Here is a 25,912-nt window from a genome sequence, read left to right on the forward strand (position 1 = left end):
GTTTAAAACCAAGTGGTTTGACCAGCTGATTCTCTTCTAGAATATCCACTCTTACACCTACTTAAAACAATGAGCAAAGTTAGGGTGTGGGCTACTTTCTTGAAATGTTTTGAGGGGGTCTGGCCTGGTCCATAACACCAAAAACATCACCCCCAACCCCACTCATATAGGCCCTGGGTCCTCCGCGGTCCCAGAGATCCCAGGCATGAACTTCCAGGAGCGACCACCACTTCCTCCATGGCGTCAGTGAGCACAAGCCTCTGATTGGCCAGGGGCTCAGTGAAGGGGTGGAGGGTTTTTAAATCGTGATGCACATTTGTAAGAGATGGGAATGGATGCCTAGCAGGTGTTTAAAAACAGTATTAGGGAATAAAGGTGAAAAGAAAAAAAGAATCAAAACCAAACAGCAAGAATTTAAAAAACAAGTGATTAAACAGAAGCAGACGAATCCAAATTATCAAACTCAGCACCGAAGATTACAGCATGCTGAGTGCAAAGGTGAGGTGAAAGCAACACACCAAGGTCTCACTCTCTTGCTAACATCGGAACCAACACTGCGGTCTTTTCTGTGAATGTTAGGCCAAGAGTTTGTAATATTGAAAGCGAACGAGCCAGTACCTGTGTAACCAGGACCTGAATGTCATGCTCAAACGAACTCAGCATCCTCTGCAGAGTGAAAGTGCTGCTGGAATCGCCGACGGAAACTTCCGGAAGCTGTTTGTGTTTCTCCTCGATGTGGCCGGCCACCTCCTTGCAGTCACTGAAGAATTTGTGCAGCTCCTGTGAGGCTGACAGCATCTGGGCTCGGGTCTCGATCAGTTCCAACAGGTCAGCCCAGGCCTCGCTGACACCGTCCTTCCACTCCGCAATGGTAGCTGCGTCCATGTGGCCGTAGTCAATCAGCTCATCGATCATCTGGTTAACCGTGTTCACCCGCTCCTGCCCGATCACCCCAGTCTCATGGGCAAACTCGGTGAACTTCTCCAGCAGCAGCTGAGGACCCAAACGAGGACAGTCCCATCAGATCCATCCCATTAAGAGACATGCCCGAACCTTATTCAACCCTCCCCAACAGGATCTCTCCCCTGCACTTACTGGCCTGGTCCAGGATTGTTCCCTGATCCCCCTCGGCCTGGTCCAGGACTGTTCCCCCTCGGCCTGGTCCAGGACTGTTCCCTGCACCCCTCTCAGACTGGGACCAGGACAGTTCCCTGCTCCCCCCTCAGACTGGGACCAGGATTGTTCCCTGCTCCCCCCTCAGACTGGGACCAGGACTGTTCCCTGCTCCCCCCTCAGACCAGGACCAGGACTGTTCCCTGCTCCCCCCTCAGACCGGGACCAGGACTGTTCCCTGCTCCCCCCTCAGACTGGGACCAGGACTGTTCCCTGCTCTCCCCTCAGACTGGGACCAGGACTGTTCCCTGCTCCCCCCTCAGACCAGGACCAGGACTGTTCCCTGCTCTCCCCTCAGACCGGGACCAGGACTGTTCCCTGCTCCCCCCTCAGACTGGGACCAGGACAGTTCCCTGCTCCCCCCTCCAGCCTAGTTCAGGACTGCTCCCCTGCTGCTACAGCACTAGTCCCAGGCACAGGTTCATGGGAGTTGTTGGTGAAGTGGAAGCTCATTTAGGTTTCTCCCACAAATATTCATTCTAATGTATTGTCTAGCACATAGTGTGAGGCAGTGGGTAACATTATTGCCCCTGTGCCAGAAGTTCAGGTCCCACTCTTGAGACTTGAAGGCCCAGAGAGGTGTGTTAAGGAAGGTTAGTTATCAACCTGTAAGGCCTTCCTACAGGAGACAATGGCTTGAGGTAAGAGTGGGAGAGATTCCCAACCATGGGATTGGAGGCAAGCTGGAGGCTCCCCATGATTATAACAGGCAGGTTATCACAGCCATGTGGACACTCTGGCACAGTTGGCTGCACAGCCAGAGTGGATGGGTTCCAACCGTATGGTTGTGCCGGTCGGGATGGATTCGAAACTTTGCCTCAACCGTGGTGAAGGTTACAGCACTGGGGACCAAACTTTCCATCAGATACCTTTCTACCCTCAGGGCCACCCATTTTCCATCAGCTTCACTCCTCTTTCATACAGCATCCATATGATTGAAGTACCCCTGTACCACTGTAGTAAGTGGATACAAAGTTTTAAAGGAGAATTTAGATTGTAGAGTCACAGAGATGTACAGCACGGAACAGATCCTTCGGTCCAACCCGTCCATGCCGACCAGATATCCCAACCCAATCTAGTCCCACCTGCCAGCACCCGGCCCATATCCCTCCAAACCCTTCCGATTCATACACCCATCCAAATGTTGTGGTTCTGTTCGCCGAGCTGGAAGTTTTTGTTGCAAACGTTTCGTCCCCTGGCTAGGCGACATCATCAGTGCTTGGGAGCCTCCTGCGAAGCGCTTCTTTGATGTTTCCTCCGGTGTTTATAGTGGTCTGTCCCTGCCGCTTCCGGTTGTCAGTTTCAGCTGTCCGCTGTAGTGGTTGGTATATTGGGTCCAGGTCGATGTGTTTGTTGATGGAGTTTGTGGATGAATGCCATGCCTCTAGGAATTCCCTGGCTGTTCTCTGTCTGGCTTGCCCTATGATAGTAGTGTTGTCCCAGTCAAATTCATGTTGCTTGTTGTCTGCGTGTACACTACTATCATAGGGCAAGCCAGACAGAGAACAGCCAGGGAATTCCTAGAGGCATGGCATTCATCCACAAACTCCATCAACAAACACATCGACCTGGACCCAATATACCAACCACTACAGCGGACAGCTGAAACTGACAACCGGAAGCGGCAGGGACAGACCACTATAAACACCGGAGGAAACATCAAAGAAGCGCTTCGCAGGAGGCTCCCAAGCACTGATGATGTCGCCTAGCCAGGGGACGAAACGTTTGCAACAAAAACTTCCAGCTCGGCGAACAGAACCACAACAACGAGCACCCGAGCTACAAATCTTCGCACAAACTTTGAACCCATCCAAATGCCTCTTAAATGTTGCAATTGTACCAGCATCCACCACTTCCTCTGGCAGCTCATTCCCTACACGTACCACCCTCTGCGTGAAAACGTTGCCCCTTAGGTCTCTTTTATATCTTTCCCCTCTCACCCTAAACCTATGCCCTCTAGTTCTGGACTCCCCAACCCCAAGGAAAAGACTTTGCCTATTTACCCTATCTACACCCCTCCTGATTTTATAAACCTCAGCCTCTGATGCTCCAAATCCTCCATAAAAATCCCAATGCCCCACAAAAACCCAAACCCCCACCAAAATTGGAGGTATAGTGGACAGGGAAGGTTACCTCAGAGCATTTTGATCAGATGGGCCATTACAACGGCATTTTGATCAGACGGGCCAATGGGCTGAGGAATGGCAGATGGAGTTTAATTTAGATAAATGCAAGGTGCTGCATTTTTGGAAAGCAAATCTTAGCAGAATTTATACACTTAATGGTAAGATCCTGGGGAGTGTTGCTGAACAAAGAGACCTTGGAGTGCAGCTTCATACTTCCTTGGAAGTGGAGTTGTAGATAGCTAGGATAGTGAACAAGGTGTTTGGTACGCTTTCCTTTATTGGTCAGTGCATTGAGTATGGGAATTGGGAGGTCATGTTGCGGCTGTACAGGACACTAGTTAGGCCATTTTTGGAATATAATGTGCAATTCTGGTCTCCCTCCTCTCAGAAGAATGTTGTGAAACGTGAAAGGGTTCAGAAAAGATTTACAAGAACACTGCCAGGGTCGGTGGATTTGAGCTATAGGGAGAGGCTGAATAGGCTGTTTTCCCTGGAGCGTCGGAGGCTGAGGGATGACCTTATAGAGGTTTATTAAATCATGAGGGGCATGGATAGGATAAGTAGACAAAGTCTTCTCATTAGCGTGGGGGGAGTCCAGAACTAGAGGTATAGGTTTTGGGTGAGAGGGGAAAAATTTAAAAGGGACCTAAGGGAAAACATGGTGGTGCGTGTATGGAATGAGCTGCCAGAGGAAGTGGTGGAAGGCTGCCACAATTACAAAGGTTGTCTGTTAATAGGAAGGAGTTAGAGGGACTAGATTAGGTTATGATATCTGGTCGGCATGGACAAGTTGGACTGAAGGATCTGTTTCTGTACTGTAGATCTCTATGACTCTGACTCTAAAAACCCCAATTCCCCAAACCCCAATGCCCCACAAATCCCCAGTCTCCCACAAAAATCCTAATCCTTTCCAAAAACCCCAAACCACCACACAAACCCTGATGCCCCATAAGAACACCAAACTGCCACAAAAATCCCAAAAATTCCCAAATAAACTGGATGTAAGTTTGCTCGCTGAGCTGGAAGTTTCATTTTCAGACATTCTAGAAATTCTCGTGCGTGTCTCTGTTTGGCTTGTCCCAGGATGGAGGTGTTGTCCCAGTCGAAGTGGTGTCCTTCCTCATTTGTATGTAAGGATACTAGTGAGAGAGGGTCACGTCTTTTTGTGGCTAGTTAATGTTCATGTATCCTGGGGGCTAGTTTTTTGCCTATTTGTCCAAAGTAGTGTTTGTTACGGTTCTTGCAAGGTACCATCCTAGAACAAGCCAAACAGAGACACACACACGAATTCCAAGAAGCATGGCATTCCAACCGGAACACTATCAACAAACACATCGACTTGGACTCCATTTACCAAAATAACAGGAAATGACATCACCACAGCAAGTTACATCACTGACCCAAGGAACCCTAAACACATAAATAGAAAGTGGGTCACGAACACCAGTGCTTCACTGGAGGCTCACTGATGATGTTACCTGGTACGGTGACAAAACAGCTGAAAATGTTTTCACCTCAGCGGGTAAACCTACATCCAGAACCTCAACCTGAGCCACAAATCTTCTCAAAACCCACTCCCAAATAAACTAAAAGACCCCAAAGCATCTAAGCATCCTCAAAATTCCCACGCCCATGAAAACACCAAACCCACAAAAACCCCAAATCTACAAATTCGTAAAACCCTGCAAACCCCAAACTTGGAACAATTCAAATCTAAAAATTACAGGAAACAATGTCCAATACCCAACACTTTGCCTGCTTGTGTCCGCATTATTCATGCAGGTGTATGTGTCATGAAAGTTCATGCATGCTTGTGGTCATGTGCGTCTACGTCATGTGTTCATGTACATTTGAGTTTGTGCGTCATATGTTCATGCACGTGTCTGTCAGTGTTCATGTGCGTATGTCTGTCATGTGCGTGTTTATGCATGTAACACATGACAAAGATGGTTTTTATACTCTGCAGCAGGACTGTGTCCATTCGTGTCCTCTAAATGCTTCCGTCAACTCCGGTTCTCTGTGAGGACGGAAAGATTGGATCCCGTGAGCTTTGTCACATCTTTGATGTCAGAGTGAGTACTAACTCAAACCAGTAAGAAGGGGGTTGTTGGCATAGAGAAGGGGCAGGAACGTGGGGCTGGAGGGACTGGGAAGAGGTCGGGGCCATGGGAGACTGTGAGCTCTCGGCTGGGAAAGCCATATGGGAGGGGCCGACCGATAGGTAGGAGTGAGGATCATATTCCTCCTGACACCTCCTTCATGTCTGTTTCCTTTTCACTAATCCTACCCTTGGAACGCAGTTACTATTAGAGCATAGAACAGTACAGTACAGTAATGGGCCCTTCAGCCTACGATGTTGCACCCAACATGAAGCCAAATTAAATTAATCACTTCTGCCTGCCCATGATCCAGATTCCTCTGTTCCTTAGGTAAAAACAAGGACTGCAGATGCTGGAAACCAGAGTCCAGGTTAGAGTGGTGCTGGAAAAGCACAGCAGGTCAGGCAGCATCCGAGGAGCAGAAAAATCGACATTTTGGGCAAAAGCCCTTCATCAGGAATAGAGGCAGGGTGCCTGCAGAGTGCCTAACGACGACTGACTTGACACTGACATTTTTTACAAACCCACCGACTCCCACAGCTACCTGTATTATACCTCTTCCCACACTACCTCCTGCAAAAATGCCATCCCGTATTCCCAATTCCTCCACCTCCGCCGTATCTGCTCCCAGGAGGACCAGTTCCACCACAGAACACACCAAATGGCCTCCTTCTTTAGAGACTGCAATTTCCCTTCCCACGTGGTTAAAGATGCCCTCCATCTCGTCCACATCCCGCCCCTCTGCCCTCAGACCCCACCCCTCCCACAGTAACAAGGACAGAACACCCCTGGTGCTCACCTTCCACCCTACCAACCTTCGCATAAACCAAATCATCTGCCGACATTTCCGCCACCTCCAAACAGACCCCACCACCAGGGATATATTTCCTCCCCCACCCATTTCCACCTTCCGCAAAGACCGTTCCCTCCGTGACTACCTGGTCAGGTCCACGCCCCCCCCTACAACCCACCCTCCCATCCTGGCACCTTCCCCTGCACCGCAGAAATTGCAAAACCTGCGCCAACACCTCCTCCCTCACCTCCATCCAAGGCCCTAAAGGAGCCTTCCACATCTATCAAAGTTTTACCTGCACATCCACCAATATCATTTATTGTATCCATTGCTCCCGATGCGGTCTCCTCTACATTGGGGAGACTGGACACCTCCGAGCAGAGCGCTTTAGAGAACATCTCTGGGACACCCGCACCAATCAACCACACCGCCCTGTGGCCCAACTTTTCAACTCCCCCTCCCACTCAGCCGAGGACATGCAGGTCCTGGGCCTCCTTCATCGTCGCTCCCTCACCACTCGACGCCTGGAGGAAGAACGCCTCATCTTCCGCCTCGGAACACTTCAACCCCAGGGCATCAATGTGGATTTCACCAGTTTCCTCATTTCCCCTCCCCCCACCTCACCCCAGTTCCAACCTTTCAGCTCAGCACTGTCCCCATGACCTGTCCTACCTGCTTATCTTCCTTTCCACCTATCCACTCCACCCTCCTCTCTGACCTATCACCTTCATCGCCACCCCCATTCACTCATTATACTCTTTGCTACCTTCCCCCACTCTCTCCCTGACCTATCAGCTCCATCGCCACCCCCATTCACCAATTGTACTCTATGCTACTTTCTCCCCACCCCCACCCTCCTCTCATTTATCTCTCCACTGCAGGCTCCCTGCCTCTATTCCTGATGAAGGGCTTTTGCCCGAAACGTCCATTTTCCTGCTTCGTCTATTCCTTGCCTATTCATGTACTTATCTAAAAGCCCCTTAAACGCTCCTAATGTATCTACCTTCATTACTATTCGGCCAGTGTGTTCCAGACTCCTACCACTCTCTGTGTAAAAAATTTATCTTTCACATCTCCTTTGATCTTTCCCTCTCTCACCTTAAATGCATGGTATTAGACATTTCCCAGAATCTGGGAAAAAGATTCTGACTGTCAACCTATTTATGCATCTCATAATTTTATAGATTTCTATCAAGTATCTCCTCATACTTCGCCTCTCCAAAGAAAACAATCCTAGTTTTTCCTGCCTCTCCTTATAGCTCCTACCCGCTAATCCAGGCAGCAACCTGGTAAACCTCTTCTGCACCCTCCACATGTTTCCTGTAATGTGGCGACAAGAACTGAACACAATACTTTAAGAGTGGCCTAAACCAAAGTCTCATAATGATGACATCCTGACTCTTGTACTCAATGTCCCAACCAATAAAGGTGAGCATGCCATACGCCTTCTTTACCACCCTGTCTCGCTGCATGGCCACTTGCAGGGAGCTATGGACTTGAACTCCAAGATCCATCAGTGCTCTTTAGGATCCTGCCATTAACTGTATACATTTCCTTACATTTGATGTCCCAAAGTGCAGCATCTCATACTTGCCCACCTGCCATTTCTCCGCCCGTATTTGCAACTGCTCTCTATCCCGCTACATCCTTTGACAACATTCTACACTATCCACAACTCCACCAATTTTGAGTCTTCTACAAACTTACCAACCCACCTCTCCATGTTTTTATCCAAGTCGTTCATATATATCACAAACAGCAGAAGTCCCAGTATAGATCAATGCAGAACAGCACTAATTATGGACCTCCAGCCTGAAAAACACCCTTCCATCACTACCCTCTGCCTTCTGTGGGTAAGCCAATTCTGAATCGAAGCTATCAAGTCACCATGGATTGCATGCTTCTTAATCTTCTGGATAAGGCTACCTTGGGGGAGCCTTGTCGAAAGCCTTACTAAAATCCACGTAAACAATATCTGCTGCTCTACCCTCATCAATCACCTTCGTCTCCTCTTCAAAAAATTCAATCAAGTTAGTAAGACATGACCTGCCCTGCACAAAGCCATGTTGACTGTCCCTAATTAAGAAGGGAAATGAGGAAACTGGAGAAATCTGAGTTCATCCCTTGTAGTTGGAGGATTCCTAGGCGGAAGATGAGGCACTCTTCCTCCAACCGTCGTGTTGCTATGGTCTGGCGATGGAGGAGTCCAAGGACCTGCATGTCCTTGGTGGAGTGGGAGGGGGAGTTGAAGTGTTCAGCCACGGTGTGGTTGGGTTGGTTGGTCCCAGAGGTGTTCTCTGAAACGTTCCGCAAGTAGGCGGCAAGTCTCCCAAAATATAGAGGAGGCCACATCGGGTGCAGCGGATGCAATAGATGATGTGTGTGGAGGTGCAGGTGAATTTGTGGTGGATATGGAAGTATCCCTTGGGGCCTTGGAGGGAAGTAAGGCAGGAGGTATGGGCGCAAGTTTTGCATTTCTTGCGGTTGCAGGGGAAGGTGCCGGGAGTGGAGGTTGGGTTGGTGGGGGGTGTGGATCTGACGAGGGAGTCATGGAGGGAGTGGTCTTTTCGGAACGCTGATAGGGGAGGGGAGGGAAATATATCCCTGGTTGTGGCGTCCGTTTGGAGGTGGCGGAAATGACGGCGGATGATACGCTGTACATGGAGGTTGGTGGGGTGGTAGGTGAGGACCAGTGGGGTTCTGTTCTGGTGGCGGTTGGAGGGGCATGGCTCAAGGGCGGAGGAACGGGAAGTGGAAGAGATGCGGTGGAGGGCATCGTCGACCACGTCTGGGGGGAAATTGCGGTCCTTGAAAAAGGAGGCCATCTGGGTTGTACGGATTTGGAACTGGTCCTCCTGGGAGCAGATGCGGCGGAGACGAAGGAATTGGGAATATGGGATGGCATTTTTACAGGGGGCAGGGTGGGAGGAGGTATAGTCTAGGTAGCTGTGGGAGTCGGTCGGTTTATAGTCAATGTCCGTGTTGATTCGGTCGCCCGAGATAGAAATGGAAAGGTCTAGGAAGGGGAGGGAGGAGTCTGAGACGGTCCAGGTGAATTTGAGGTCGGGATGGAAGGTGTTGGTAAAGTGGATGAACTGTTCAACCTCCTCGTGGGAGCACGAGGCAGCGCCGATACAGTCATCGATGTAGCGGAGGAAAAGGTGGGTGGTTGTGCCAGTGTAGCTGTGGAAGATGGACTATTCCACATATCCGACGAAGAGGCAGGCATAGCTGGGGCCCATGCGGGTGCCCATGGCTACTCCTTTGGTTTGGAGGAAGTGGGAGGATTGGAAAGAGAAGTTGTTCAGAGTGAGGACCAGTTCAGTCAGTCGAAGGAGGGTGTCAGTGGAAGGGTACTGGTTGGTACAGCAGGAAAGGAAGAAGCGGAGGGCTTTGAGTCCTTCGTGATGAGGGATGGAGGTGAACAGGGACTGGATGTCCATGGTGAAGATAAGGCATTGGGGACCGGGGAAGCGAAAATCATGGAGGAGGTGGAGGGCGTGGGTGGCGCCCCGAACGTAGGTGGGGAGTTCTTGGACTAAGGGGGACAGGACCAGGTCGATATATGCAGAGATGAGTTCGGTGGGGCAGGAGCAGGCTGAGACAATGGGTCGGCCGGGGCAGTCAGGTTTGTGGATTTTGGGCAGGAGGTAGAAACGGGCGGTGCGGAGTTGTGGGACTATGAGGTTGGAGGCGGTGGATGGGCGATCCCCTGAGGTGATGAGGTTATGGATAGTCTGGGAGATGATGGCTTGGTGGTGGGAGGTGGGGTCATGGTCGAGGGGGCAGTAGGAGGAGGTGTCCGTGAGCTGGCGTTTAGCCTCAGCGGTGTAAAGGTCGGTGCGCCAAACTACTACCGCGCCTCCCTTGTCTGCCGGTTTGATAGTGAGGTTGGGGTTGGAACGGAGGGAGTGGAGGGCTGCACGTTCCAAGGGTGAGAAGTTGGAGTGGGTGAGAGGGGTGGAGAGGTTGAGGCGGTTAATGTCGCGGCGGCAGTTGGCTATGAAGAGATCGAGGGCGGGTAAGAGGCCAGCACGGGGTGTCCAGGTGGATGGAGTGTGTTGGAGGCGTGAGAAGGGGTGGGCGAGAGTCTTGGTTGAAGAAGTAGGCACGGAGGTGAAGGCGGCAGAAGAATTGTTCGACGTCACGCCGCGTGTTGAACACGTTAATCCAAGAGCGTAGGGGAATGAAGGTGAGGCCTCTGCTGAGGACTGATCTTTCATCCTCAGAGAGGGGTAGTTCTGGAGGGATGGTGAAAATACGGCTGGGCTGGGAGCTAGGACCTGGTGTGGGGCTGGAGCTGGGAGTGGGGGCGGGGTTAGGTGCGAGGGCAGGGACGGAGATCGGCGTGGGGGCGGAGTTGGGTGTGGTGACGGAGATCAGCGTGGGGGCGGGGTTAGGCATGGTGACGGAGATCGGCGTGGGGGCGGAGACACATGTGGCGTTGTGGTCGTGCAGGTTAGTGATGTCACTGAGGGCGGAAGTGGCTGCGGTGACAGTATTATTCCCGATAGCCGCGGAGGCCGCGAATCTGTTGGCGATGGTCTTCCTGGCGATCGTGGAAGCGGTTGTCTGGCGGCGATTGCGGAGGCTGCGAGGTCGGTGGGGGCAAAAGTAACGTCATGGTCCGCGGCGGCGCTGTAGCAGACGCGTGGTTAATGGCGCCTGACTGTTTTCGGAGGCCGATGGAAGATTCTGGAACAGTTGAGGAACCCAGAGTGTGGGGGTAAGTACATGAAAGTTTTTGGTACTCACTGTCTTTAATTTCCGATATGGCTAGGAAGAAATGTTTGTTTAGTGTATGGATTCTTCTGTGGATGAAGAACAGTAGAGGTCCTTTACAGGTCTGTGAGAGTGTTGTCCTGAGCTGGGGTAGGGCTGACTGCAGGGAATGTAGGTAGTGGCGCATGGCTGCAAGCATGGAGCGGAGGATCCGGAGGGAGCTCTGTTGCTGGAGGCTTCGGATTTGTTGTAGGTACTGGTTGTCCTGGTTGGGTCCTATGCGGTGGAGGGCATCGTCGACCACGTCTGGGTGGTCCTCACATACCACCCCACCAACCTCCATGTACAGCGTATCATCCGCCGTCATTTCCGCCACCTCCAAACGGACTCCACCACCAGGGATATATTTCCCTCCCCTCCCCTATCAGCGTTCCAAAAAGACCACTCCCTCCGTGACTCCGTCAGGTCCACACCCCCCACCAACCCAACCTCCACTCCCGGCACCTTCCCCTGCAACTGCAAGAAATGCAAAACTTGCGCCCACACCTCCCCCCTTACTTCCCTCCAAGGCCCCAAGGGATACTTCCATATCCGCCACAAATTCACCTGCACCTCCACACACATCATCTATTGCATCCGCTGCACCCCGATGTGGCCTCCCCTATATTGGGGAGACAGGCCGCCTACTTGCGAAATGTTTCAGAGAACACATCTGGGAACCCGGACCAACTAACCCAACAACCCCATGGCTCAACACTTTAACTCCCCCTCCCACTCCACCAAGGACATGCAGGTCCTTGGACTCCTCCATCGTCAGACCATAGCAACACGACAATTGGAGGAAGGTGCCTCATCTTCCGCCTAGGAACCCTCCAACCACAAAGGATGAACTCAGATTTCTCCAGTTTCCTCATTTCCCCTCCCCCCACTTTGTCTCAGTCAAATCCCTCGAACTCAGCACCGCCTTCCTAACCTGCAATCTTCTTCCTGACCTCTCCGCCCCCACCCCACTCCGGCCTATCACCCTCACCTTGACCTCCTTCCACCTATCGCATTTCCAACGCCCCTCCCCCAAGTCCCTCCTCCCTACCTTTTATCTTAGCCTGCTGGACACACTTTCCTCATTCCTGAAGAAGGGCGAATGCCCGAAACGTCGATTCTCCTGTTCCTTGGATGCTGCCTGACCTGCTGCGCTTTTCCAGCAACACATTTTCAGCTCTGATCTCCAGAATCTGCAGTCCTCACTTTCTCCTCGAAGATGTCCCTAATTAAGCCATGCCTTTCTAAATGCATGTAAATCCTATCATGAAGATTGGTTCCCAACCATCGATGTGAGACTCACTGGTCTATGGTTTCCTGGATTATCCCTATTTCTCTTCTTGAATAGAGGAACAACATTAGCTGCTTGCCAGTCCTCTGGGACCTCTCCAGTGGGTAGCAAGGCTACAAAGACCTTTAACCTGATCTTGGTCAAGGCTCTAGCAATCTTTTCTCTTGCCTCTCTCAATAAGCTAGGGTAGATACCATCGCGCCCTGGTGACATATCCACCTTAAATGTTCTTCAAGAGATCCAACACCACTTCTTTCTTGATCTCAAAAAGCCCTGGCTTATTAGCACGCTCCACACTAATCTCACCACCTTCCAAGTCCTTCTCCTGCATAAATATCGATGGAAAGTACTCATTTAGGATCTCGCCCAGATCCTCTGCCTCTAAGCACAAGTTCCCTTCGTGGTCCTACCCTCTCCTTAGTTAGTATCTTGTTTTTTTAATGAACGTATAGAATGCCTTGGGATTTTCTTTAACCATACTTGCCAAGGTCATTTTATGGGCCCTTCTTGTTCTCCTAATTACCTGCTTGAGCTCTTTCCTGCTTTCTTTATATTCTTCACAGGCCCTGTCAGATTTTAGCTTACTAAATCTTACAAATTTGACCAAATTTACAACCTCCCTCATTATCCAAGGATCCCTTATCATGACATACTTGCCATTCTTCCATACTAGATGATGCTGGTCCTGAACTCTGATCAGTAGGTCTTTAAACAATTTCCACATGTCAAATGTGGACTTGCCTGATAACATCTCCACCCAATTAATACTCCCTAGCTCTTGCCTAATACTGATATAATTCACCTTCCTCGCGTTCTTGTTCCTTCCCCCAAGGTCCTAACTTATTCTTATCTTGAAACTTAAAGAGTTGTAATCACTGTTGCTCTCCCACTGAAAGGTCAGTCACCTGGCCAGGCTCATTGGCCAATACAAGGTCCAGTATGGCCCCTCCTCTCATTGCAATATCCATACACCGTTTCAAGAAAACCTCTTGGATGCACTAACAGATTCTGCCCCAGCTAAGCCTCTTGCTCTCAGGAAGTCCCAGTCAATATTGGGAAAGTCAAAGTAACCCACTATGACAACCCTGTCGTTGTTGCATCTTTCCATAATCTGCAGACATATTTTATCCTCAATGTCTCGGTGCTGTTGGTGGGGGGTTGGGGAGGGGCCTATTCCCATCAGAGTGATTGCACTCATGTTATTTTTGAGCTCTACCCATATTGCCTCAGTGAATGGGCCCTCCAGTATGTCCTCGGAGTGCAGATGTGACATTCCCCCTGGTGAGTGACACAGCTCCTCCATTTATGAACATAAATATTAAATATTAATCCAACTCACAATTGCAATGTGGAGTTTGCTTCAAATGTCTCAATGAAGTTCTGCCTTTTCTCAAAATCCCTCAAGTTAAAAATGGTGATAGGAGAGTGTGCTGTATTGGTGGTCACATTTTACATGTTTTAAGGAATAAACACCCCTCTCCTAATTGTAGATGGAATTGTGTTTACAAGTGGGGTTTCACTTGTGTATCTATAGAAACATGGAGAATAGAAGCAGGAATAGACCATTCAGCCCTTTGAGCCTTCTCCATCTTTCAATATGATCATGGCTGATCATCCATCCATCTCATTACCCTGTTCCTGGTTTCTCCTCATTCTCAAAGGATGATGTCTAACTGCTTCTTGTAAACATTTTGGCTTCAACCACTTGCTGCAGAGAATTGCCTGGGCGCAGTGCTCTCTAAATGAAGACAATTCTCCTCATCTCAGACCTGAATGGCCTACCCTATCATTTCAATTATGACGCCGGGTTCTGGACTGCCCAGTCATCAGAACAGCCTTCCTGCGTTTACCTTGTCCAGTTCCGGTCGAATTTTATAGCTTTCTATGAGATCCCCCTCATTCTTCTAGTGAATATAGTCCTAACTAGTCCAATCACTCCTCAGTCTTGACATCCCAGAATCAATCTGGTAAACTTTTGTTGCACTCCCTCTATAGCCAGAACACCCTTCCTCAGATGAGGAAATCAAACCTACACACAACTTTCCAGCTGTGGTCTCACCAAGGCCCTGTTTAATTGCAGTAAGACATCCCTGCTCCCGTACTTGAATCCTTTCCCTGTGAAGGATAACATGTACAGTTTGCAACTGCATGTTTACCCTCAGCGACTGGTGTACAAGGACACCCAGGTTTTATTGCATCTTCCCCTTTCCTAATCTATCACCATTCAGTTAATAATAACCTTCCTGTTTTTGCTACCAAACAGGTAACCCATATTTACCCACATTATACTCCATCTTCCATGCATTTGCCCTCCCACTCAATTTGTCCAAATCACACCAGGCATCTCTGCATGTTCACAGTCCACCCTCCCACCTACTTTACGTCACAAGCGAACTTGGAGATATTAACCTTCATCTAAATCATGAATATACATTGTGAACAGCTGGAATGCAAGCATTGATCCCAGCGGTATCCCAGTAGTCACTGGCTGCCAGTAGGAAAAAGACCTGTTTATTCCTACCTTTGTTTCCTGCCTACCAATCAATTACCTTCACAACCACATCACAACCCCCAATCCCATGCACTTTGATTTTACATGCTAATCTCTTATTGTGGGACCTCATCAAAAGCCTTCTGAAAGTCCAAATAAACTACATGCACTGGCTTCCCTGATCACCTCTATGAGTTACATCCTCAAACAATTCCAGTAGATTTGTCAAACATAATTCCTTTTGTAAACCCATGCCGATTTTGTCCAGTCCGGTCACTGGTTTCCAAGTGTTTAGTTATTATTCTTTCATGATGGAGTCTAACATTTACCCCAATACCGATGTCAGGCTGACTGGTCCATAATTCAGTTTTCTCTCTATCTCCTTTTTAAATTGAGAGGTTACATCGGCAACTATCCAATCTTAGAAACTGTTCCAAAGTCTATAGAATCCTGGAGGATGACCCCCAATGCATCCACTGTTTCTAGGGCCACTTCCTTAAATACTCTGAAACTATCAGAATCTGGGGATTTATCGGCCTTCAATCCATCAATTTCCCCAACACCATTTCTTGACTAATATTGATTTCCTTCACTTCTTTCCTCTTGTTATGAAGTTGTGGGTGTACCTTTAAGAGAGTTAAAAGCAGCAGAACTACTGGACACAGCACCAAGTGTTCTCAGTAAGGCAAAAATGTAACACTTGGTTGAACAACTCAATTAACTCATTGCCTGGATACAAAAACAAATTCAAATTCGGCCAATCAGTTTAAATTATACCCAGAAAAAAAAAGTTCCAAATCAGTTGGAATTGAGTACATTGACAACGACACACTCTGATGCTCTGGGGTATAAGACAGAGGGAAAATTGAACAGTTGAGAGGAGAACTGACAAACCCAGCATGTAAACAGACAGCTTGAAAAAAATCTCTCTTAAAAGTACCTTTTCGATCAGTAATCTGTGACGCAGAAATTCCTAACAAGGGGAAAAGAAGATCCGAAGACAGGCTGCCTGGTTTTGAATAAGAAGTGTTGTTTTGTAAATCTTAATTGTGAGTTTTATCAGACTAGTATTATAGAAGGAAAGGTAAATGATAGGTTCGAGAAAAAAACTGTAAGTAGTGGTTAGTTAATTATTCTCTGTTATATTTTAAGAAATAAAGTTGTTAATTTTATTTTAAATAGTCCTTGGCATCTCGGATTTTTATAGATAACTGCATGGGGTAAATCTTTTCTGCATTGCTGGTTTTAAATTAAGCAGGAGGGTTTACCATTCTCACTAGAGTCTGTGTTTGCCAAAGTGTTTATGACATTATTTATGTACTCCCTTGTGAACAAAGAAGCAAAGTATATATTTAGTTAGTCTGATATTTCTTTGTTCCCCATTATAAATTCCCTATTTCTGACTGCAAAGGGGCTTCCAGTTGTCGTAGAGTCATAGAGATGTACAGCATGGAAACAGACCCTTCGATCCAACTGGCATTTGGTATACTTTCCTTTATCAGTCAGAGTATTGAGTACAGGAGTTGGGAGGTCATGTTGCGACTGTACAGGACGTTGGTTAGGCCACTGTTGGAATATTGTGTGCAATTCTGGTCTCCTTCCTATTGGAAAGATGTTGTGAAACTTGAAAGGGTTCAGAAAGATTCACAAGGATGTTGCCAGGGTTGGAGGATTTGAGCTACAGGGAGAGGCTGAACAGACTGGGGCTGTTTTCCCTGGAGTGGCGGAGGCTGAGGGGTGACCTTATAGAGGTTTACAAAATTATGAGGGGCATAGATAGGGTAAATAGGAAAAGTCTTTTCCCTGCTTCATTAATATTTTTTTTCTTCACAAAGCTGTAGAAGTTTGACAATCGGTTTGTATGTTGTTTGCAAGCTTACTTGTGTAGGCTGTTGTCCCTGTCTTAATCAACCCATTTGTCCTCCTTTGCTGAAATCTAAACTGCACCCAATCCTCGGGTCTGCTGCTTTTCTCTTGGCCAATTTTTATGCCCCTTCTTTGGGTATAATAGTATCCTTGAGGAGAAAGTGAGGGCTGCAGATGCTGGATATCAGAGCTGAAAATGTGTTGCTGGAAAAGTGCAGCAGGTCAGGCAGCATCCAAGGAGCAGGAGAATCGACGTTTTGGGACTTAACTTGTCAGCCACTGTTGGGCCACCTTTTTAGTTTTGTGATGGAGAAGAATGAATAATTTCCTGAATGAATAGTTTCCTGATAAAGAGGAAACGTCGATTCTCCTGCTCCTCGGTTGCTGCCTGACCTGCTTCGCCAGCACCACACTCTCAATGGGGCATGAATAATTGTTGTGGTTCCACTGTGCACTTTTTAAATGTTTGCCATTGCCTATCCATCAGCATTCCTTTAAGTGATGTTTCCCAACTTATTATGTCCAGCTTGTGCCTTGCACCATCGTGATTTCTTTTATTTCAATTCGTGACCCTAGTCTCAGAATAAATTATGTCAATCTCTATTTTATTGAAAAGCTCTATCATATTATGGTCAGTCTTCCCTCAGGGGCCTCACACAGATAGACTGACAGTTGTTCCTTTCTGATTACACAATACTCAGTCTAGGATAGCCTAGTTCCTCAATATATTGATCCTGAAAACGATCCCATACATATTCCTCTTCAGATTACCGATTTGATTTGTCCAATCTGTGTGCAGGAGATCACCCATAGTTACACCTCTCTCTTTATTACTTTTGTCTCACATTTCCTATTTAACTCATTCCCCAACATTACTACACTTTCAGAGTCTGGATAAAACCACTATTGTTTGCTGCCAGGTGGAGTTTTTAAGCTCCACTCATACAGATTCCACTTCACCAGATCTAATGTCTTTCCTCACTATTGTGTTAATCTCCTCTTTAGCAAGGAGTGCTATCTATCTCTTTTTCTTTAATTCATTCATGGTATTAAGGGCATCGTTGGCTAGGCCAGCAGTTATTATCCATCTCTAATTGTCCAGAGGGCAGTTAAGAGTCAACCACCTCACTGTGGGTCTGGAGTCATATGTAGGAGAAAGTGAGGACTGCAGATGCTGGAGATCAGAGCCGAAAAATGTGTTTCTGGAAAAGCGCAGGTCAGGCAGCATCCAAGGAGCAGGAGAATCAACGTTTCGGGCATAAGCCCTTCTTCAGGAAGCCATTTTAAAAGTTGGACCTAATATCTCAGGATTGCTACCAGTGCCACATGCTGGTCAGAGTAGTAGGAGCCTCTATTCCTGATGAAGGGCTTTTGCCCGAAACGTCGATTTTCCTGCTCCTCAGATGCTGCCTGACCTGCTGCGCTTTTCCAGCAACACATTTTTCAGCTGGAGTCATATGTAGGCCAGACCAGGTAAGAGTGGCAGTTTCCTTCCCTAAGTTCATTAGTTAAACAGATGTGTTTTCCCCAACAATCAACGATGGCTTCAAGGTCACCATTACATGCTTAATTCTACATTTTTATTGAATTCAAATTCTAGTATTTGCCGTCTCCGGATTTGAACCTGGATCCCCAGAACATTACCAGGGTCTCTGGAACAACAGTCCAGCGGTAATACCATGAGGCCGTCATCTCCCCGAAAATCTCATTTTCCTAAAAACTGATTGCCCCGGATATTCCGTTCCCATCCTTTGTAACCCTGCAGCCATGTCTCTATAATCCCAATAATATCATATTTGTGTGAACAGTTCATTCACTGATTGAGCAAGCTCCACACATTGAGACACGAGGCAATAGGGCTTAACTTTTTAACTTGCTCAATCCCATTCACATTAGTTTGAGCTTTGGCCCTGTTTGATTCTTCCCCTTGAATTCTCCGCCTGTCACTTTTCTTATTTCCCATTCTGTTTTTGGTTTCTTCTCTTCTGTTTCCCTGTATAAATTCACATTCTCCTACGTTTTAGTTTGAATACTCTCACAAGCAAACACTGTCCCTCGGACCTCAGTTCCAGTCCTGCTCAGATGCAACTAGTCCCACCATCCCCAGAACAGTCCCAGTGTCCCAGGAATCTGATCTCCCTCATACCATCTCTCCAGTCACGTGCTCTTTCTACTCTGGGTTAGAGTGGTGCTGGAAAAGCACAGCAGTTCAGGCAGCATCTGAGGAGCAGGAAAATTGACATTTCGGGCAAAAGCCCTTCATCAGGAATAGAGGCTCTTTCTATTCTGACCAGCACGTGGCACTGGTAGCAATCCTGAGATATTAGGTCCAACTTTTAAACTTACTTATTAACTTCCTATAATTCTGCTTTTACGGAAAAACAAAGTCTGAGATGCTATGTTGTTGGTACATGGTCTTATAAATAGCAACAGACTGTAATTGGGATTGTAAGTCATCGGATGCTTGTCTTGTGTAACTCTGTAAATAATTGCTTATAAAAGCTTGCAAAAATTGGTTTCAGTTGTGTCCTCCATCATTTAGCTTTCTGGAGCTTTCTAAAGTTCAACACCTCCAATCTCCCCTTGTCAATATCAAGGCAATGCGGTTCACACCAATTTCATGCTACAACTGCTTACTTACAGTGACGTGTTCGAAGTCTTGTCCAAGTTCTGGTGATGCCGCTATTACCTCTCGCTCTGCAATCCACTGCTCCAGCTCATCGACCTCTCGGTTTAACTGGAAGAGCCAGTAATATTGCTCCAGCTTGCTTTTCCGTTCCTCAGCGAGGTCCTTCAGGCTCACGTACAGGCGGTCAATTTGAGATTGCTGTTTGCTGATCTGCTCGCTGTACCAGAAACACACAGTTAGTATGACATGTCATGGCCATTGCAACAAAGTAAAACCAGACAAAGCACCTTCCCATCTTGGGACCTCGAGGTTCACATGCAGGTGGCCAGGAACGTTGAAATAGTTGTTTCAAGGCTTATAGGAACCTTGGGTTTATAAACAGAGGCACAGACTATAAAAGCAAGGAAGTGATGCCTCATCTCAACAGATCATTGGTCAGATCACGTTTCGAGTATTGTGTTCAGGTCTGGGCACCTAAAAGGAGATTTACTAGAATGATACCAGGAATGAGGGATTTTAGATACAAGTAAATATTGAGAAATTGGACTTGTTCTCCTTGGAGCAGTGAAGATTAAGAGGTGACCTTATTGAGGTGACCAAAATTATGACTAATTTTGACAGGGTAAAGAAGGATATTTTGGTATGTCAGTAACTCGGGGTCACAATTTTAGGCTTGTCAGCAAGAGACGTAGGAGTGAGATGAGGAGAAACCTTTTTACTCAGTGTTGTTAGCATTTGGAACGTGCTGTCTGGAGGTGGATTCCACAGGAAGTTCCAAAACAAAGAGCTGAATGTAATTTGAAAGTGATGAATTTAGAGGGCTACAGAGATAGGGCTGGGCAACGGGACTAGCTCGGTTGCTCTTTCAGGAGCTAGTACAGACACGATGGGTCAAATAGCCTCCTTCTGTACTGTAAAATTCTACGATTCTCTAAGTCTCATCAACATAGAGCTTACTGTCAAACAATAGTCCCAAGAAATACCAAGACAAACATCTGAAATAGGAGCCGAAGTAGACCATTCAGCCCCTTGAACCTGCTCTACCATGCAATAAGATCAGTGGATCACTGTGGTGTAGGAGGAGGTAATTTGGCCCATCATGCTGCAACAGCTCTATTATCTAGACCACCTCTGTTATCTATAATCTCCTGCCCTTTCCCCAATTCTCTGCACACTAATTCTATCAAAAGCAAACCAACCAATGCCCTCTTGAATGGCTCAACGGAAGTCTCCTCCACCACTTTTCCAGGCAGGGCATTCCAACGTTCACTGTTTTTTTTCTCACATTACCCTTGTTTTGTTTCCACCTCCTGTTAAATCACGGCTGATCTGTTTGTGCTACACATTCCACATTTCCATCTAGCTATGATCTTCTGCCTGTTCACCCACAGCGACAGAATCGCCAGAGAACCTCCTACAGGTACAGACCATTTTACCCATCGTCACTCTTTGCTTGAGCCATCTGAAGTTAATCCGACTCCTTCGGCCACCTGCATGCACACTGTGGTGCAGTGGTACTCTCCTCCCCAATCTCTGAGCAAGTCGGTCCAGCATCATGATCCATCAAAGTACATCCTGACAAGAATCTATCCACTGAGAGTTAGAGAATCACAGAGTATTATAGCACACAAAGAGGCCTTTCAGTCCAGCGTGTCTGTGCTCACCACTAACTCCATTTTCCAGCACTTGGCCTGTAGCTTTGTACACGATGACATGTCAAGTATTCATCAAAATACTTCTTAAATATTGTAATGGCTGCTGCCTTTACTACCCTTTCAGGCAGTGAGTTCCAGATACCCACCACCGACTGGATGAAAACTTATTTCCTTAAATCCTCTCTAAACCTCCCAGTCACCTTAAATCTATGCCCCCGATTACTGACTTCTCTACGATTGGGAAACATTTCTCCCTATCTATGGCCTTCAGAACTTAGTACATCTCAGTCAAGTCCCCCCTCAGCTTTCTCTGCTCAGAAGAAACAACCCATATTTATCTGGTCTCTCCTCAAAGCTGAATCACTCAAGGTAACATCCTGGTCAATCTCCTCTGCAAACCTCCAGTGCAAACACATCCTTCCTATAGAATGGTGACCAGTACTGCATACAGTACTCTAGCTGTGGTCTAAATCACATCTCTACGACTCCATCGTAACCTCCTTGTTCCTGTTTTCAATACCTCAGTTAATAAAGCCTGTGCTCTCGCAGTGTTTTCCACCAATCCATATTAACAGGTTTAATAGATTAGCTGACAACAGAAGTTTTAAAGATGCCATATGAGAGTGTCAAACTTATGTTACCAGGCTAAGGGCTGGTAACCTGTTTGCTCTGAGTAGACAAAGTGAGACCAGAGATTTACGAAGAGAACATCTCACAAGATGTTTTAACAAGTGGAAATTAACTCTGCCATACAAAGTTAGAACAGGTCTACATCACTTATAGTCTAACATCCAGAATTGACATGAGGCAATTATGGGTAACAAAGTATAATTGAACATCTCATAGAGCACATCAAAGCATATGCCATGGATTTAGCATCAATCCCCATCAGACATTAGTGATGCAGTGGGTCATCCAACTTCATTTAAATTTCACTTTTGATGACCTGCCCTTGAAACCCTGTTATTTCACTATGGACTTCCACAAAGACTGATCAAACTCCAGCCTTTCCTGTTTCTACACTCCATTGGATTCTGGAACTGCAGTCCAGCACTTACTCAAAGGCACAGCTCTGGCTTTTCACCGATAGCTAGCTTCACAAAGCCTGCACTGCCCCTGAGGTTTTCCCTGAGCTCCATTCTGGTTCATGTGCATCAAGCAACTCCGAAAACACCTTTCTGAGCCGTTACACCAAAGCCAGGTAATTACCCTTAGGACTTCTTCCTGAACACCAACACACTGAACTAGTCCAGTTCAGTTACCTTCTCAGCAGTGTCCAGCTAAACAGCAGAACACGCTGAACTTGGAGCCAACTTACATCTGCCTGTCTTCCATACCCAGCCTCGCTGTCCAATCCCAACTACCTACATACTGAAGTGCTCTTCATTGATCTTTGAACACTTGTGAAGGAGGTATCGAAAATTTCACACCAAGCCCCACCATTGTCCTTAAGCAAGTTTTAACGCAGCCTTCTTGCAACTATTGTAAAACAGTTCGTTCTGCTATAATGCACGTTTCGTCAACACAAATTTGCTGCAACATGATTGACAAATTGGGGACACTGTTTCTGAAGCATGGACTTCTAAAACGTGTGTTGGCTGTAACCTGATTACATCGACAACACTTTAAATGCTGTTTCTAAAGCATGATTTTTCTATAATGGGGGGGTTGCACAAGAACGTAACCATCACGTTATAGAAGAACCACCTATATCCAGTTCCCTAAATGTTACCATCCACTGCTTGCTCCCATCACAACATGCTCCCTACATGTATCGCGGCATGTGACTGTGTGTGTGAATGAAACACAGAGATGCCGTGTCTAAGATATTGTGACTGTGAATATGCAAGTGAGAATGACAGTGTAACTGTGTTTATGTGTGAGAAAGTCAGACAAAGAGATTGTGACTGATACTCTGATTTTGTGCATGTATGTATGTGAGTGAGTGTGTGTCACCTGTGTGTGGTGTGTATGTATGTACGTGTGGGGTGTATGTGTGTGATATGAATGTGTGTGCTTTGTGTGTGGCTATTTTGTCTAATGTATGGGTATTTTGTGCGATGTGTGTGTGTGAGATTTGTATGTGTGGGCATTTTGTGTGATGTGTGTGTGGATGTTTTACATGTGTGAGTGAGAGGGTGTTTCTGTGAGTGAGTGAGTGAGAGAGAGACAGAAATGGAAACATTGAGTGGCAGTGGGACCATCATGTACACTCCTGATGTTTCAGACACTCAGATCGCTCCAGGTTCTCTCAAAAAGGCACTTGTTTTGTTTGCACAGTTCAACTGAAAACGTCATTAGTTTGTTCTCTCACTATACTCTCAGAGAAACTAGACAGAGAACGCAGAACAACCCATGGACTGTTTCAATTCAATCTTGATTAATATTGGGTCAATATTATTCCCCTCTGAGCATTTTCATAGAGATAACTTTTAAAAACATCTATACACCAAGATGCAGCATGTACATTCCCAACATGAGGCCAGAATCAGAGATCCGTAAATATCTCAGAGAGTACGGTGTTTGGAGATTACAGAGATGGGACAGAGGTGGTGGAGGTTGAGTTTTAAAGTCACTGTTTTATGAATGGGAACAATTCACCATCCAGCCTGTCTTTTTCCCATTTATGATGCCATGGCAACAGATACTGAAGGGAACCAAAACATTCTCATGTCCTCAGGGCATTGCACTGTTCTCATCGCAGCAAGTTAAACCACTCAAATCCCCTGAAAACACCCAATGGGAGGGTCACCATGCCAACATTCCCGAGAGCTGGATGGGATTTGAAAGTAGTATCACTACACGGCAAACTGCCCAGTGACCTTGATGTCACGATATTATTCGATTGTTCTCCAATGACAGCTATTCAACTTTCTCCTCCTGCCTAAACTGGATTGAAGTCACCGCAGTCACAAGCCGCACCATTTCACGGTCATTTTACCTCTCCGGGTGGCCCGTGTCCAACAACATTCTACACGTCTTCGAGAGCTCACAGATGTTCTCTGCGTAATCATCAATTGTCTGCTCGAGAACGAGGTGTTTCTTCAACATCTGGAGGGAGCTCTGTTCATCCTACACGGGTCAGACAGGAAACACTCACGGTCAGGGTATCAAATACGGAATACATTCACACTTGGTGGCACAGATTCACAGGAGGGGGATCTGGACCATCCCAGATAACATAAAGCGGACGTTTCTTTGAGTGTCTTTGGAGCTGCACCCACCCAGGCAAGTGGGAAGTCGCCCATCACACTTTTGATCCATGTCGGCTTTCGGGGAGTCAGGAGATAATTTCCTTGCTGTGAGACTCCTGCTTCTATAGCCACCGTACTTATATATGACTGGTCCAGTTCAGCTTTTGGCCAATGGTAATCTCCAGAACATTGATATTGGAGGTTTTAAGGTCAGGCCTTTCCCCAAAGGTTGAATGACGCCAGTGAACCTTCTCACATTTTTAAAATTACCCAATCCCCAAGCTTCCACTGGGAATCATCATATCGCTGCTCGTACTGTTCAGAAACAAAGAGCTGTTTCATTCGTTCATGGGATGGCGGTGTTGCTGGCTTGACCAGCATGTACTGCCCGTCCCTAATTGCCCTGGAACTGAGTGGCTTGTGAGGCCATTTCAGAGGAATAGTTAAGAGTTAGTTACAAACTCAGCAGGTCTGGCAGGATCTGTCGAGAGAAAAATGTTTCAAGTCAATGACCCTTGTTCAGAACTGACAAGAACTGCTGATATGTATTTCTTCTAGCTCTCACACTGATGAGAGAGTGAGGGACGAGATTGAATAGAGTCCATGGAGACAGAGCCCAGGGAATAAAGGGGATACGCAAACAAACAGATAGCCAATGGTAAGAAGAGAGAGAGATAAATATTAGGTAGGGTGCTGCTGTGAAGAGTGAATATTTGAAAATGAGTTGGCTGTGCAGGGAGAAATCCACACAACACGGGACTTAAGGGTGTGGGGGAGGATGGTTACCATCTTGGGTGAGGGTGATCACCTTCTGGAATTGTTCATCTCAATGTTGGGTTCTAAAGGCTGTGACTTTGGCTGTAACTGTAAAGGCTCCATCTTCATGACCCAACACCCGCTAGCCTCACAAATGCTAGGAAATGGCCCATATGACAGAACCAAACCATCACCTCTTGATAATCAATGGCGTTACCATGATTAAAACCCCCATTATCTACATTCTGGGAGTCACCATTGACCAGAAACAGAACTGGACTAGCCATATAAATACTGCTGCTTGAATGGGTGCAGCTCCAATGACACTCAAGAAGCTCAACACCATCCAGGTCAAAGCAGCCCATTTGATTGGCATCTCAACCACTACTTTCAACATTTAGTCCCTTCATCACCCATGCACAGTAGCAACAGTGTATACTATCTACAAACCGTTTATAGCAACCCTCCGAGGCTCCTTGGACAGCACCTTCCAGACCACCTCTACCATCTAGAAGGACAAGAACAGCAGATACATGGGAACACCATCCACCTGCAAGTTCCCCTTAAAGGTACCACAGCATCCTGAATTGGAAATATATCACCAGTCCTCCAGTGTCACTGGGTCTAAACCCTGGAACTCTTTTCAACAACCCTGGGGCTCTACACAAACCACAGTGATTTATGAAGGTAGCTCACCCCCACCTTCTCAAAGACAATTAGGAAGGATAAGATGACACTCATATCCATAAATGAATTTTAAACATCAGACTGACATCAAAAGTGGGAAAATGCTTGGAGACCATCTTACAGAAGAAAATTCATCATCACTGGAACAGCTTTGATTAATAAATAACTGTCACAAGAATTTGACAAAAGCAAACTATGCATTTGCAAACAGAATTGAATTCGTCACTGAAATCAGATACACAATCACTATCAGGTTTGATGCAGGTTAGCAAGGCTATTCTGCTATTCTCGTTTGGTTGTGTCTGGAAGTTGGGCTGATAAAGGTTGCAAGAAGTTCCATTATTGGTCAAAACCATTGCTAATTAAAATGGTAAATACTAACACGTAACCT

General features: G+C 46.9%; 1 protein-coding gene across 3 annotated transcripts in view; it reads right to left on the reverse strand.

The window, feature by feature from the left end:
- Window positions 1–25,912, reverse strand: part of sptbn4b (spectrin, beta, non-erythrocytic 4b) — a 316,634-nt gene that overhangs the window by 87,333 nt on the left and 203,389 nt on the right. For all 3 annotated transcript variants that reach the window (XM_087984145.1, XM_087984144.1, XM_087984146.1), the window contains 3 exons: window positions 23,826–23,956; window positions 19,242–19,446; window positions 619–993 (listed from right to left, as the gene is read on the reverse strand). In XM_087984145.1, coding sequence (XP_087840271.1) covers window positions 619–993; window positions 19,242–19,446; window positions 23,826–23,956 — 711 coding nt within the window. The remainder of the gene's footprint in view (window positions 1–618; window positions 994–19,241; window positions 19,447–23,825; window positions 23,957–25,912) is intronic.

This window comes from Chiloscyllium plagiosum, unplaced genomic scaffold (genome assembly GCF_037043375.1).
Source record: "Chiloscyllium plagiosum isolate Xiang-an unplaced genomic scaffold, Cpla_swu_hap1 HiC_scaffold_47, whole genome shotgun sequence".
Taxonomy (NCBI): domain Eukaryota; kingdom Metazoa; phylum Chordata; class Chondrichthyes; order Orectolobiformes; family Hemiscylliidae; genus Chiloscyllium; species Chiloscyllium plagiosum.